We start from the raw sequence: 16,884 nt of genomic DNA on the forward strand, positions 1-16,884 counted from the left end.
ATCAAGGGGGAATGATCTGACAATATTCTTGCTTTATATTCCATATTTTTCACTCTGTCTTGAATATTCACTTATAGTAGGAAAAAATCTATCCTTGAATAAGTTTTATGACTATTTGAATAAAATGAATAAAATCTTTCTCTTGGGTTAATTCTTCTCCATATATCAATCAAATTTAAATCTGTCATCAATGCTAAAGTTAATTTTGCTACTTTTGGTTTTGTAACAACCTTTGTTGACCTATCTAAAACTGGGTCTAGACAAAAGTTAAAGTCTCCACCTATTAATATTTTATCATGTGTGTCAGCCAAATTCAAAAAAGACTCTTGTATAAATTTTACATCGTTTTCATTTGGTGCATAAATATTCATAAGAGTCCATAGTTCTGAAAAGATTTGACAATGTATAATTACATATCTTCCCGCAGAATCAATTAATACATTTTGTATTTTAATTGGTAAAGTTTTGTTGACCAAAATTGCAACTCCCCTCGCTTATGAATTAAATGAAGCTGCTATAACATTTCCGACCCAGTCTCTCTTTAATTTCTGATGCTCTATCTCTGTTAACTGTTTCTTGTATAAAAGCTATATCTATTTTCATTTTCTTAATGTATGTTAAAATTCTTTTCCTTTTCACCGGTCCATTAAGCCCATCAACATTAAAACTTTAAAAATTCAGTAAATTAGTCATTATTTTTAACAGGGTTACTCCAGTCTATAATAACACATAATATTTCAACTCTCATAGTACCTTGGGGAATTATTTTAAAATTCTCCATGTTGCTATGTGTCTCCCCTCCGATCATCCAGGCAAAGATAGATAAAAGAAAAATAGATTATAAAGAAAAGAAACAAAAAACCCCCCTGCTAATGTTGTGAATGAAAAAAATCACAACATTACCCCCCTCCGTTGTGCGGGTCATGGCAAACACCATGATTACACATGTGAATCCTGTAGCGATCGATCCGAAGTTCCCCCAGCTCCCCCGTAACATGAAAAAAGTATATATAAGAGAAGAAAAAATAATATCACTACTCTCGATTAATATTTCTCAAATTTTTACCTTTCTCCCCCTGTATCATATAATTAAAAGTATATTTAAATATTCTTCTGTCCTTAATGTCCATCAATTCACTTCACTGTCCCTGTCTTCATCTTTAATCTGTTTCACTTTTAAATCTTTACTGTGTCTAGCGAATATTTGGGAATTCTTGTGCAAACTCCTCTGCATCCCGATTATCAGTAAAAAACCTTTTTCCGTCATCCAAAAAAATTATCAGTGTTGCCGGGTGGCGCAATATAAATTTATAACCCTTTTCCCCTCTATTATATGCCCTCTCTTTGACTTTTACATTGGCTATGAGTTCTAGTGTCAGCTTCCTTTTTTCATCCTCTTTGGGATGTATATATCCTTGGAAATTGGAATAAAGAAATTGCAGCCATTGCTGCTCTGCCATCATCCATGCCAGTGTTCTTTTCCAACCAGTTCTGGTCAACTCCTCTTTCATGCTGCTGTAATTCCTTTTACCCCACTGTAACACTGATAACCATCTGACTTAAGCTTCTCCTTCCCAAATTCAAAGTGAATTCAATCATATTATGATCATTTTCTCCTAAGAGTTCTTTTACCTTAAGCTCTCTAATCCATTCTGAATAGCTAATCCCATAGCAGGCTCAATCACAAGCTGCTCTAAAAAGCCATCTCATAGGCACTCAAGAAATTCCCCCTCCTAGAATCCAGCACCCAACCTGAATTTCGCAATCTTCCTGCATATTGAAGTACCACATGACTATTGAAACATTGTCCTTTTGGCATGCATTTTCTATCTCCCATTGTAATTTTTAGGCAACTACTGTTTGGGGGTCTGTATACAACTCCCATCAGGGTCTTTTTACCCTTGCAGTTCCTTAGCTCTATCCATAAAGATTCAACACCTCCTGACCCTATGTTACATGATTTACCAGCAGAGTAATGCTGCTTCCTCTGCCTTCCTGCTTGTCCTTTCAATACAATGTGTATGGCTGGACACTAACCTCCCAGCTATAATCTTCTCTCGGCCATGATTCAGTAATGCCTACAACATCATACCTGCCAATCGGCAAATCCACTGCAAGTTTATCTACCTTATTTCGTATATTGCGCGCATTCAGTCCTGTATTCACCCTTTTTGATTTTGTCCACATTTTATGTTGAAACTCATCCTGTTGACTGCAATTTTGCCCTATCAACAGCTTCTCCTCACTACACATAGCCTCTGTTTGTAATCCTGCTACCTCATCTTCAACACTATCATCCGCCTTTCCGGTGATATAAGAACAAGATGTGGATAAAATCTTGTAGAAGAGGATAATGCAGAACTTATCTCAAATTGGTTCAAAAAGTTGTTGGTAGAATTTAACAAAAGGCCAGATAACAAAATTGTGCTGCTGAAAACATTTCTACATGGTTGGGATCGGGGGTGGGGGGAGTAAATTCCCTTAACCTCTTGCTATCATGGTCACCACTCACATTAAAAGTTTGCTTTAATATTTAATTATCTTCTAACCTGTTTCAAAGCTATCAGGTATTAAAATGTAAAACTATGCAAGTTTTATTGCATAGTGGTAGGGGATGCATGGAACATGCCGCCAGGGATGGTGGCCGAGGCAGATACATTAGGGACATTTCAAATACTATGGATGACTATGTGGAAGGAAAGGGTTAGGATCTTAGAGCTGGTTAAATGGTTGACTCGAGCTCATGGGCTGAAGGACCTGTATTACGTTGTGTCCCCTTCACAATATTAATAACCTAAAAACAAGAAAACTCTTGCCTTCTCATTCAAATAATCACTAATATAATTATGTCTTTTTGGTTATTTAATTACCATTTTGTTACTATTTTGAACAAAAACATGCACATAATTTACAGTCAAAATAACCCTCTTTAAATTTACATTAACCATCTTCCTTCAGAATTCACATCCCAGTTTAATATACAATCTTGACTCATGCCAAAATCTTTCCTAATTACTTCAATTGTTCAGCTCACTAATTACAAACCTTATGGAGCGTATCTAATACCCTTTCCAAAATAATAACTGATGAAAATTACAGATGGTAATTCAATAATTTAATCTTATTCCAGTTTGACAAAAACAACTCATAGATTCAAGTGCACATACTTCATTAGACTCTGTACAGCATTTTCAAAAACTGATTTTGTTTAAATACCACATGTGCAGTAGATGTATTACATGTACGTGGAGAGGATGTTTCCAATAACGGAAGAGTCCAGGACCAGAGGGCACAACGTCAGAATAGACAGGCATCCCTTTAGAACAGAAGTGAGGAGGAATTCATTGCCACAGATGAGTGTGGAGATCAAGTCATTGATCTTTAAAGCAGGGTTGATAGGTTCTTGATTAGTAAAGGTGCCATAGGTTAGGTAGGCAATGCAGGAGAATGGAGTTGAGGAGGATAAAAAATCAGCCATGATGGAATGGTGAAGCAGACTCAATAGGCCAAATGACCTAATTCTGTTCCTATGTTTTATGATCTTACGAGAGATAAGTTACATATCTGAATATAGTTAGCAACCGCTTACTTTGTGTGCCTGTTAAGTTTGTGTACAAATGACATATTTCACTGTATGCTTTAATGTACAGTGGCATGCAAAAGTTTGGGCACCACTAGTCAAAATTTCTGTTACTGTGAATAGCAAAGCAAGTAAAAGATGACCTGATTTCCAAAAGGCATGAAGTTAAAGATGACACATTTTGTTAATATTTTAAGCTAAGCAAGAATGCATTTTTATTTCCAAATTTTACAGTTTCAAAATAACAAAAAAGGAAAAGGGACCAAAGCAAAAACATGGTCACTACTTAGTAACACCCCCTTTGGTAAGTATCACAGCTTGTAAATGCTTTCTGTAGCCAGCTAAGAGTCTTTCAATTTTTGTTTGGGAGGTTTTCGCCCATTCTTCCTTGCAAAAGGCTTCTAGTTCTGTGAGATTCCTGGGCCGTCTTGCAGGTACTGCTCTTTTGAGGTCCATGCACAGATTTTCGGTGTTTACGTCGGAGAACTGTGAAGGCCATGGCACAACCTTCAGCTTGTGCCTCTTGAGGTAGTCCATTGTGGATTTTGAGGTGTGGTAGGATCATTATCCTGTTGTAGAAGCCATTCTCTTCTCACCTTCAGCTTTTTTACAGATGGTGTGATATTTGCTTCCAGAATTTGCTGGTATTTAATTGAATTCATTTTTCCCTCCACCACTGAAATGTTCCCATGCCACTGGCTGCAACACAAGTCCAAAACATGATCGATCTGCCCCCCCCCCCACCCCCGTGCTTAACAGTTGGAGAGGTGTTCTTCTCATGAAATTCTGCACCTTTTTTCTCCAAACATACCTTTGCTCATTGCGGCCAAGAAGTTCTATTTTAACTTCATTAGTCCACAGAACTTGTTTCCAAAATGCATCAGGCTTGTTGAAGTGTTCCTTTGCAAACTTCTGATGCTGAATTTTGTGGTGAGGATGCAGGAAAGGTTTTCTTCTGATGACTCTTTCAAAAAGGTCGTATCTGTGCAGGTGTTGGTGCACAGTAGATCAGAGCACCACCACTCCAGACTCTGCTAAATCTTCCTGAAGGTCCTTTGCAGGCAAACAGGGGTTTTGATTTGCCTTTCTAGCAATCCTACAAACAGTTCTTTAGGAAAGTTTTCTTGGTCTTTCAGACCTCAACTTGACCTCCACCGTTCCTGTTAACTGCCATTTCTTAATTACATTACGAACTAAGGAAATGGCTACTTGAAAACGCTTTGCTATCTTCTTACAGCCTTCTCCTGCTTTGTGAGCATCATTTATTTTAATTTTCAGAGTGCTAGGCAGCTGCTTAGAGGAGCCCATGGCTGCTGATTGTTGGGACAAGGTTTAAAGTGTCGGGGTATTTATAAAGCTTTGAAATTTGCGTCACCTGGCCTTTCCTAACAACTACTGTGATCAAGCCATAGCCCTAACAAGCTAACAAGGTCTAAGACCTTGGTAAAAGTTATCTGAGAGCTCAAATCTCTTGGGGTGCCCAAACTTTTGCATTGTTCTCCTTTCCTTTTTTTCCACTCTAAAATTGTATAAAACAAAAATAATACACTAATCTTGCTTAAGATGTTGAAAAGAATGTTTCATCTTTATCTTTACGGTTTTTGGAGATCAGTTCATCTTCTACTCACTTAACTATTCACCATAACAGAAATTTTGACCGGGGTGCCCAAACCATTGCATGCCACTGTAGATATGATAAATAAATCTAAATCTGAATCTGAATCTGTCCACAAGGGAGTAAGTGAACAGTATAATAAAAGTTCTCTTTTTTATCTACAACATATTTTGGAGACGTGCTCTTTTACTAAGTTGTCCAACAGTGAGTTAAAAACTAGGTTCTGATCTAATCTAAACATCTAAACTTGATCAATATTCAATATGTTTGGTACACCATGTTACAATTGACCAAGGTGCTAGTGAGAGCACAATGGTTGCCCAGCTAGAAGAGCTGTTTAAACTGGGCAGAGTGCTGAAAAGATTCACAAGGATGTTACTGGGATTTCTTGGCTTGAGTTATTAGGAGAGACTGAATAAGCGGCAGCATTTTTGCCTGGAGCATCAAATTCCTTAGAGATGAATTTCAATCATGAAGGGCTATAGATAAGATGAACTGACCATAATCTTTTTCCCCCAAGTATAGGAGAATCTAAAGCTATGTCACAAGGAGTTAATTATTTACAGAATGGTATCTCAATGAATGATGCAATTGAGTCAAGCAAGCAGAAGAAAAATGGCAATTCATTAAAAAGGAAATTGGGGTTGGTGGAAGGTAGGCAAAATAGTGGTGGGTGGTGAGGGGAGGAGCTGAAATCTTTTTCCATTGGAGAAGTTCCAGCACTTCCTCCTTTTCAAAATCTCACTGCCCCTTTCCTCCACCTGCCAACCCTGCCTCCCCTTGTTAAAGTACTTTTGGTCTCAATATTCAAATGAACAGCATGTACATGACCTCTTTTATTTGGATTTTAGACTGTCAAATAAAAACAGAAATTCAGCTGACTGCGTTCTGCGGGACGATCAACAATCTAATAGCATTCCCATTCTTAGTATCTGTTTTCCAATCATTATTAATGATTGATACCACGTAAAACTTCTCCACGAAAGTCAAATGTTAATCACGAGGCAAAAAGGAACCAATAAAAAGAATTGAATAGTTTAATCAATGGAAATAATTAGTCTGCCAACTCATACGCACTTAACTTTCATAGTTAACAAAATGTCAGTAACAACTCACTAGTTCTATTGATTTAATGATACTCATTTCTTGAAATTTTCTGTATTAACCAATAAGCAACACATCCTACCTAATAACTGATATTTTCACTTTGCGCCAGCATCAAATGTTATCCATCAATTTACATTTATTTTTTCCTTCACAAGCAAATACCCCCTAAGCCACAGACTGATCTCATCTGTGAATGAGATGTGGTGGTCAGTGGAGTGACAAAGGTGAAAATGTCCAAAACAATGAAGGCACAGGGAGAACGTGGGCTGAGAAACATGCATGTGAAAGGAGATCAGGATTTTAATTAAAGTTTAACTAAGACAAAGTTAGAACTCAATGGTTATTGTTATATTAACAATCACATCCAGTGCACTTTAAAGGAGAATTAAAGCTTATGCATCTCAAGTGTACATATTTTTCTTAAAATAAATTCTTAGTTTTCTCAAACAGTAATAAGACAAATCTGCCAAACACTGCAAGCAAAAAAAATCAAGCCTTATATCCCAGGTTTGGTGTTCTAACTGGAATTTAATCACCAGTGAACCAACAGTTCTAGGTACATTGCTTTGTAAAATTCCAAGCTCACCAAGTTGAACAGTTGCTTAGGTTTACCAGACCAGAATGCCAGGGAACTTGGACAGCAGATCAGAATTTGCAAGGTCCTGATGAAAGGGAAATAATACAAATAACATTCCTGAACGAACATGTTACATGTCCCTAAAGGCCCTTCTTTAGTGAAGGCATCTTGTGGCCCTGTAAATGTGGGGCATACTGCTGTAAATATGACCAATCACATTGAAGCAAAAAAATACACAGCTCTTAAAGAGTTACACAGAGTGCATAAAACAGTTTAAGATCCTTATAGCTGACAGCATAGAACAGTACAGCACAGAAACAGTCCCTTCATCTCATCTAGTCCATGCAAAACCATTTGAGCTGCCTACTCCCACAGACCTGCACTGGGACCATAGCCCTTCATATCCCGACCATCCATGTACCTCTCTAAACTTCCCTTAAACATTGAAATCGAGCTTGCAAGTACATGTTCTGGCAGTTCGCTCCACACTCTCATGACCCTCTGATTGAAGACGATTCTCCTCATGTTCCCCATACATACTTAACCCATGACTTCTGGATGTAGCCCCAGCCAACCTCAGTGGAAAAAGCCTGCTTGTATTTACCCTATCTATACCCTTGATAATTTTGTATACCTCTATCAAATCACCTCTCAATCTTCTGTGTTCCAAGCAATAAAGTCCTAACCTAGTCAATCTTTCCTTATAACTCAGGTCCTCCAGACCCAGCAACATCCTTCTAAATTTTCTCTGTACACTCTTTGAATTCTGCTATCAGAAATACCTTTCCAATTTTGTGAATATTAAGATTTCCTTAATTTTTCCTATTTCGATAATTTATTATTCCTTTATGTTGCCAATAATTTATCTTTCCTAGGCCCAAATAACCTATTGGCTTCTACATTGTACTAAATTATTGGAAAATTAGTTAATTATTTCCCCAATAATTTATTATTCCTAGGCTCAATTAACCCTGTAGAACTTTAAATTTCACTATTCATGAACTCTGCAGCTGATATCCTAACTTGAATTTAGTCCCACTCACTTATCAGCGTTTTGCTACCTGAACTTCACTGGCTCCTGGTCCTTTGTCTCCATTTTTAAATGTTCAAATTGTTCTCAAACCTCTTCAATCATCTAAGCATGGCCCATCACTTTAATATCCTCCCAGTTTATAATCACCAAGAACTCAAGAGATCCTCCAACTCTCAGGACTTCTACACCTTTGCCCTTTCTCACCTCCTTACCGGTGGCCTTGTTTTTACTTGTGGTGGACACATGGTAGCGGACGCCTCGGCCCACCACCCACACCAATCAAAAGCACCCACCTTTACACTAGTCTCACTCTAATCCACTTAACTCTCCTGCAATTGAAACAACTCCTTTCCCCCTATCCCCATATTCTCCCACTCACCTCCAGACAGGGGTCAATAAACCTGCCCCCCCACACACCTCTGTGACATGGGTGGAAATCCACATGGTCACAGGGAGAGTGTGCAAACTCCTTACAGTCAGCATCTGGCCAAAGGCTTTGCAAGCCTATTCCTAAGACCACTTCTCTACATATCTCTATTCTAAAATACCACTGGTGTTGAGGCTGTGGTGTTCATTGCCACAGCCAGCTGTGGAGGCCAAGTTATTAGGGCACAGGTTAATAGGTTCTTGATTAGTCAGGGTGTCAAAGGTTACAGGGAGAAGGCAGGAGAATGGGGTTGAGAGGGATAATAGATCAGCCATGACGGAATGGAGGAGCAGACTTGGGTTGAATGAACTAATTCTGCTCCTATGCCTTATGTTTTTAAACCTTTTGACCAAGCATTTGAATCCCTCTGCCTTTTGCTTCAGTGTTAACTTTTGTGTAATTCCACTCCACTGGAGCACAGTTTTCTGCATTTGAAGCTTTATAAATGCACTTTGTTGTTTTCATGTTCTTAGCTGCATCTATCTAATATCGCAAGCATAATTAATGGTGTTTTCAAGGACACTATTCACTTGCCTGATGAAGAAATAACCTGAGAAGCTAATGGAAAACATTTGGCTGCATGCAACCCGAGAACCATGCTCTTTGACACAACTCAATTTACCTGTCCCCCTGTTTTTGCAGCACTCTGGAAGTGTGTGGCAAGCAAAATCTCGTCCTGGAAAGTCTCACTACACTCCAAACACTTCATGCCGTATCGGGAAAGCTTTGATGGATCTTCATCAAGGGGCATAGCTGGGAGAATGGGAGAGCTGGCGGGGGCAGAAATCACAGCACTGGTAATACTTGCAACAGTTTTTGGAATGGAACTTGCAATGCTGCTGGCTGTTGTCAAGAGCGGTGTGGATACAGTGGTAGAGGAGACACTTGAACTGGAATTGGGAATAATCATCTGATCCGCAGGAATAGGTTTCATGATTAGATGGGAGCACTGCATTACCACACCCTTGTCCTTGTGCCCACGAGCGTGAGAAAGAAGACTGCACTTGTTGAAGAAAATCAAGTTCTTTGCACAGTGGTTACAGGTCACTTCAATCCGCACACTCCTCCGGTCATAGTGCTGTGCCAGACTCTTCTCCAAAGCAAACGAGTCACCACACTCCAAGCACTTATAACCACGAAGTGGTATAGTGATATTAGCATTAGTAGGCGGAGTAAGATTAGGCGTGTAGATAGGAACTGGGTTTACACTGCTCAGCACTTTGTTAAATGTCTCAACCACCATATTCTGGGAATTGGCCACTACGTGAACCCTTGATAGCTTTTTTGGAGGATGGGCAGAAGAGGTGGTGATCAGTGTCTGCTTTAAGGGCTGTTGTGTTTTGGAAAGCACTTGACGGAGTTCAGACGTTGTCTGGGCAGACTGGGGCAGAAGATTCAGGTTAGCGAGGTGGACAGTCTTTGGTACGAGTTTGGCATTTACAAGGCTGGATGCTGGCACTACCACTGTTTGCTGCTGCATGGCGCTGGCAGCCTTGAGGATGGCACTGCTGGCACTCTGAACTGAGGCAGCTGAGATGACAGTGGCCTTGACTGTAGTGTTGTTTGCAAACTTCAGGTTAATCACCTGTGATCCTGCGGTCTTTACAGCAGACACGGGAAGAAAAGCGGTGCCAACGGGTTTAATTGTAACTGGTTTCTGTGCAACGTCAAGGGGTGACACCGCGCCAGAAGCTGTAACAAGTGCCGACTGGATCAGCGATGCAGGCGGCGAAGACACGGGAGATTCGCTGGGAGGAGATGACAAAAGAGATGAGACAAGCATGGAGCTTCCCTGATCTGACCCTCTCCTACCAAGCTCTTGCTCAACTTCGGGCATGATTCTGGTCACCATTCTGGTGATTTCACCAGATGATGTCTTAATGGTCTTGATGCGGACCTTGGGGATGGCAGGCGGTGAGCTGGCTGGAGAAGAAGGGGACCCTTTCATGCTGTTTTCACTGGACACGCTCCGAGGGCTATCAGGCTGCTGCTTGACGACGGCTTTCTTCACCACTTCCATCGGGCTTGGAGGGCCCTCAGGAGATTTTTCCGTGACTCTCGGGCTTTCTTTAGATTCTTTCAAAACTGGAGAAGGGCCCCCGGAGACTGGCTGTGTTTCCTTGACGGTGTCTGCTGCCGCCTTCTTAGCATTCAGAGCAGCAATTGCTGCAATGCACGAAGAAAGCTTGGAAGACGATTTGGCCCTAAGATTTGAAGAACAAGCACCAGTCACACCAGCTTTCTCGCCACTTTTGCCCTCAAGGGCTCTATTCTCAAGCTGCTTTTCTGAGGAATTCTTATAGCTCTTCTCAGCATTCTCATCAGAGGACTTCTCTACTACATTTCGGGTTTTAAATGTCTCAAGAGTTCCCGAGTTAAGAGTGGAGCTTTCGCACTCTCTGCTGCTTTTCATTATTTTACTCTTTTGTTCAGCATCTGCGGCAGACACTTCAGGTTTGACCACATTTTCCCCTCCTGGCTTCCTTGCCTTCTCACAATCTCGCTCTGCAGGTGGGCTCGGGAGTACACTAGCTTGAAAAACTGGCTGGCTTTCCTCTTTGACAAGTGGAGGATCATCAACCTCTATTTTATCGTCATCCTCAAACTCTTCTGCGCTAGATATGGGGCTGAACTGGCTGAAGGCAGAGTCTTTGAGTCCAGATTCGGAGCCTTCAATGTCTTCGGCTCTGGACAGATCCAATTTGGCTTCGGCCACAGACGCACTTTCACTCCTGCCTGACTTATTGCTGTTTGAATCTTTAGAATATCCATCCAAAGCTGACACACTGAGGAAGCCATTATGCAAGCCATTTCCCAAAGAATGGTGATTTTCTTTATCAAGAGCTGGGGTCTCTGCAGTTGTGGCTGCAGACTCGCACGAGTCCAAAGTTCGAATGTTTTTTACAATAACACTTACTACTCCATCCGGCGCAGAGGGAACCTGAGCATCATCGTCCACAGGTATAGTTTGCTTCAGCTGCCCTTCATTGTCATCGTGTGCGGATTCAATTGCTGCTTTGGGATCAACCTGCATATCTGGGATGTCAAAAGCAGCAAGCAGGTCATCAAAGTCTGGGGTTTTCATATCCCCCATGATCATCAATTTATAGGTATGCAAAGCTGCAAAGACACAAAAAAAAAACCATAATTACATCTTTTGCGATTGTTAAAGCCCTTTTCATTAAGATAATAAACTGAATTTCTATAGTGGCTGCGTAATGTAGCAGTTAGAGTAACACTATTACAACACCAGCCATCAAGAACAGCTGTCTGTTCTCCCTGTGACTGCGTGGGTTCCCTCCAGGTGCTCTGGTTTCCTCCCACCTTCTAAAGATGTACGGGTTAGTACGTTACATGAGTTGTAACTGGACGGTGTGGGCTCATTGCATTGGAAGGACCTGTTACTGTGCTGTACCTCTAGATTTAAAAATAAATCATTTCTTCTCCAAACTTTTTATAGGTGAAGCTGTTAAGCAAACAAGATGAACCACAGGAAATCAAGTCACATTTTAGAAGCTGAATAGATAAATTTAACATATCCAATTCCAAATCATAAAATTTGAAGGACTTAGAATAATAGTCAGCTGAGGTATTTTACTTCAAGATAGGGAAGTGGGGCCAGCAAGAAGTAAAGTCAGAAGCCCATTATTCTTGCAGTGGATTACCTGGGAGCTCTGGACTAAAAAAATTAACCAAGTGACTTAACCATATAAGAAGAGTTCTTCAAAGTAACTCATTTTGTCTTCACTTCTTGGTGAATGTCATTTTAATATACATGGGAGCTCCATTCAATCAGCTTGGGCACAATGGCTAAAATCTGAAATTATCGTAAATTTGGCCTGAATTTTCCCCAAATCAACAAGGACAATAAATCCAAAATTTTCTTGTTGTATTCCAAGAATCAGTACTTGTAAATAACGTGCTAGTGAGGGTAAGATGATTGGCCGGTGATTGCGTGGCTGAGGAACTGGTGTGGGTGGCAGGGGTTCAGATTTATGGATCATTGGGATCACTTCTAGGGAAGGGATGGGTTACACCTGAACCCAAGGGGGTCCAATATCCTTGCAGGCAAGTTGTCTAGAGCTGTTCAGGTGGGTTTAAACTAATTTGGTGGGAGCTGGGAACCAGAGTGGTGGTGCATTAGATGAGATGGTTGGTTTACAAACAGAGGCAATGTGTAGTGAGACTCCAAGCAAGGAAAGGCTGATAGGGCAAAACTGCAGTCAACAGGGTGAGTTGCACTGAAAAAGGCAGACAAAAGTTTTAAAAAGTGAATACAAGATTAAGGGTGTTATATTTGAATGCTCTCTGTGAAAGAGAGCGAAAGACTTGGCCTAACCTTAAACAAATAGAAAACTGAAGTAATGGTAATATCAAAGAAACATGATATCACAAATTGTAGGATCGTATTGGGAAATGAAATCCTGAAACAAGTTCACAATTTCAAGTACCTTGGATCATGGGTAACATCTGATGGCAAATGTGAAACAGACATAAAAGCAAGAATAGCAATGGCAAGAACAGCATTTACAGAAATGAGAAACATCCTAATGAACAAGAAAGTAGCAATTGACATCCGCCTTAGAACTCTCAGCTGCTATATTTTTCCTTTATTGATGTATGGCCGCGAGTCATGGACCATCACAAATGCAATGGGAAAAAGAATCAATGCAGCAGAGATGTGGTTCCTCAGAAGAATGCTATGCATATCATCAACCAATTAATATACAGGATAATCAACGAAGAAGTTCTAGAGAACGAAAACAAAACGTACATCATTTTAAAAAAAATCAGAAAACAGCAATCAAAATTCTTTGGACACATCATGCGAAGAGAGACATTAGAACATTTAGTTACAACTGGAAAGCTGGAAGGTAAAAGAAGCAGAGGGAGACCAAGAATAAAAATGAGAGATGGATTAACATCATAGTTAGAAACAGGGGAGGCAACAACTACAATTCGGAGGGTTGGGGACCGTGATGGATGGAGAGACATGATCACCCACACTGAACGGCAAGGTACCTGAATAATAATAATTTGAATGCATGCAGTATATGGAATTAGGTCGATCAACTTGTAGAACAGTTACAGATTGGCAGGTATGATGTTGTAGGCATCAGTGAATCATTGCTGAAAGAAGACTGTAGCAGAAAGCTTAAAGTCCAAGGTTACACATTGCATCAAAAGGACAGGCTGGAAAGCAGAGGGGTTGGTGTTGCTCTGTGGTAAGAAATGAAATCAAATCATTAGAAAGAGGTGACATAGGGTTGGAAGTGTTGAATCATTGTGGATAGAGCTAAGGAGCCCCAGGGGTAAAAAGACCCTGATGAATGTTGTATACAGGTAAGGATGTGGTCTAAAAGTTACACCAGGAGATAAAAGTGCCATGTTACAATAGTCATGCAGGATTTCCATATGCAGAGGGGGAATCTCTAGAATGGGATAAGCTATTTTGGATTGGGTGTTGTGCAATGAACAAGAACTGATTAGAGAGCTTAAGGTAAAAGAACCCTTGGGACCAAGTGATCATAATATGATCAAATTCAAAACAGTATCTCATTGAAAATTTTGAATGTTGAAAGGCCTAAACACAGAGGACATGGTAAGGATGTTTCCCATGGTGGGGGAGTCTAGGACAAGACGGCACAGCCTCAGGATAGAGGGGGGTCCACATAAACAGAGATGCAGAGAAATATCTTTAGCCAAAGGATGGTGAGTTTGTGGAATTTATTACCACAGGCAGCTGTGAAGGCCAGGTTGTTGTATTTAAGGAAGAGCTTGATAGGTTCTTGATTTGGACATGGAATCAAAGGTTATGGGGAGAAGGTTGGGGTGTGGGGCTGAGGAGGGGGAAAAAAAGGATCAGCCGTGAATGAATTGTGGAGCAGATTCGCTGGGCCAAATGGAATAATTCTGCTCCTATGTCTTATAGTCTTATAATTCACCCTGTCATATGTATCAATACTCAGTGGAGTAAAGGAAATTACAGAGGCATGAGAGGGGAGCTGGTCAGAATTAATTAGAAAAGAACACTGGCAAGGATGACAGAGGTAGGTCGGTTGGTAGGTCGCATCTGTAATTTCCAGTTGGCAGACGATTTCCCTCCACGCTGCTCTGACATATTGGGAAATCTTGTACTTCGCAGATTGCTGTCTGCCACAGGATGTACATCCTAAAAAAAAGTATTCTAAAGGTAAGATGGCTAACAAGGGAAGTCAAAACCAACATAAAAACCAAAGAGAGGACAGAAAATAAAGCAAAAATTGGTGGGAGGTTAAGGGATTGGGACGCTTTTAAATACTAACAAAAGGCAACTAATAAGCCATTAAGAAGGTTAAGATGGAATATGAAAATATTAAAGAGGATACCAAAAGTTTCTTCAGATACATAAAGTGTAAAAGGGAGGTGAGATTGGATATCAGAACACTAGAAAATAATGTTGGAGAGGTAGTAATGGGAGAACAAGGAAATGGTGGACAAACTGAGTAAGTATTTTGCATCAGTCTTCACTGTGGAAGACACTAGCAGCATGGTGTCAGGGGTCATGAATTGTGTGAAGTTACCATAACTAGAGAAGCTTCTTGGGAAACTGAGAGGTCTGAAGGTAGATAAGTCACCTGGACCAGATTGTGTACACCACAGGATTCTGAAAGAGGTGGATGAAGAGATTGTGGAGGCATTAGTAATGTTCTTTCAAGAATCACTAGATTCTGGAATGGTTCCAGAAAAGTGAAAAACTGCAAATGTCACTCCAGTCTTCAAGAAGGGGAGAGGCAGAAGAAAGGAAATGCAGCCATTTCCTTTTGACCCGATTGTTGAACTGTCAAGCATTTCAATGTTTACAGGAGAAATTATCCAACTGTTGTTTGTAGAAGTCACTTTGAACTAAATACACATAGTGGCCACTTTATTAGATAACCCCTGCACCTAAAGTCAGCACTGAGTGTATGTCTGCAGTCTTCTGCTCCTGTAGCCCATCTACGTCAAGGTTCAACATGTTGTGCATTCAGAGATGCTCTCTTCAACACCACCATTGTAACATGCGGTTATTTGAGTTACTGTCACCTTCCTGTCAGCTTGAACCAGTCTCACCATTCTCCTCCAGCTTCTCTCATTAACCAGTCACTTGCACCCACAGAACTGCCACTTACTGGATGTGTTTTTATTTTGATGTTCACTGGATGTTTTGTGTTTTCCATACTATTTTCTGCTCACTATCCCAGGAGATCAGTAGATCCTGTAATACTCAAACTACCCCATCTGACACCAATAATCACTTCATGGTCAAAGTCACTGAGATCACATTTCGCCCCCATTGTGATGTTTGGTCTGGGCAACAACTGAAACTCTTGACCATGTCTGAATGCTTTTATGTACTGAATTGCTGGCATTTGATTGGTTGATTAGATACTTACATTAATGAACAGGTGTATCTAATAAAGTGGGCACTAAGGTCAAGTTTTGAAACAGTTAATTTCCCTGTGCAAGTTTTGTTGTACAATTGAGCAACTCAAGAAAGACAACTTTAAAATGATACAGCATAAGTGTAATTTTGAATGATCATCCAATTTAATAAATACACTGCTGGGCATTCTCACTATTTATTTACAAGCTGTTATTATTCCCTGCTATCTGGAATGGTAGTGGTGCTTCACAGTTGCAAAATATAATTAGAAGTTGGGGAATAGTGTGAGCATGGGCTGGAGATTAAAAGGCTTCTGTAAAACCAAGCAATGTCAATAGTAAAAATATCCCAGAAAAAATGTGGATGCATTTTGCAAGTTACATCAGGGATAGTTTCTGGGGTAATACTGGGTGTAGCTTAACTTTTAGTTCATAGCAACTAAAATGCTGGAGGAACTCAGCAGGTCAGGCAGCATCTATGGAGAGTAATAAAGATTTAACATTTTGGGCCAACACTTCAGGCATCGACTCTTTATTCCTCTCCATAGAAGCAGCCTGACCTGCTGAGGTCTTCCAGCATTTTGTGTGTGTTGCTGTGGATTTCCAGCATCTGCAGAACCGCTGGTGTTCATTTCATGTTAGATTTTTCAATAAATTAGAATAAGTGAATAATAATTACTTGCTCATCATTGAAATGTCCCCACAACCAACAGACTCACTTTCAAGGACTCTTCGTCTCAAGTTCTCAATATTTATTGCTTATTTATTTAATAGAACCATAGAACATTACAGCACAGTACAGGCCCTTTAGCCCCCAGCACAGTACAGGCCCTTTAGCCCTCCATGTTGTGCCGACCCATATAATCCTTAAAAAAAAGTACTAAACCCACACTACCCCATAACCATTTTTCTTTCATCCACGTGCCTGTCCAAGAGGCTCTTAAATACCCCTAATGTTTTAGCCTCCACCACCATCCCTGGCAAGTCATTCTAGGCACTCACAACCCTCTGTGTAAAAAAAACTTACCCCTGATGTCTCCCCTAAACTTCCCTCCCTTAATTTTGTACATATGCCCTCTGGTGTTTGCTGTTGGTGCCCTGGGAAACAGGTACTGACTATCCACCCTATCTATGCCTCTCA

General features: G+C 40.4%; 1 protein-coding gene across 1 annotated transcript in view; it reads right to left on the bottom strand.

Annotated features, from left to right (window-relative positions):
• Positions 1-16,884, bottom strand: part of znf532 (zinc finger protein 532) — a 102,673-nt gene that overhangs the window by 52,644 nt on the left and 33,145 nt on the right. Inside the window, exon 3 of the mRNA XM_059988661.1 lies at positions 8,962-11,459. Within this exon, the coding sequence (XP_059844644.1) occupies positions 8,962-11,439 (2,478 nt within the window). The 5' untranslated portion in view covers positions 11,440-11,459. The remainder of the gene's footprint in view (positions 1-8,961; positions 11,460-16,884) is intronic.

Source organism: Hypanus sabinus, chromosome 14 (assembly GCF_030144855.1).
Source record: "Hypanus sabinus isolate sHypSab1 chromosome 14, sHypSab1.hap1, whole genome shotgun sequence".
In the NCBI taxonomy this organism is placed as follows: Eukaryota; Metazoa; Chordata; class Chondrichthyes; order Myliobatiformes; family Dasyatidae; genus Hypanus; species Hypanus sabinus.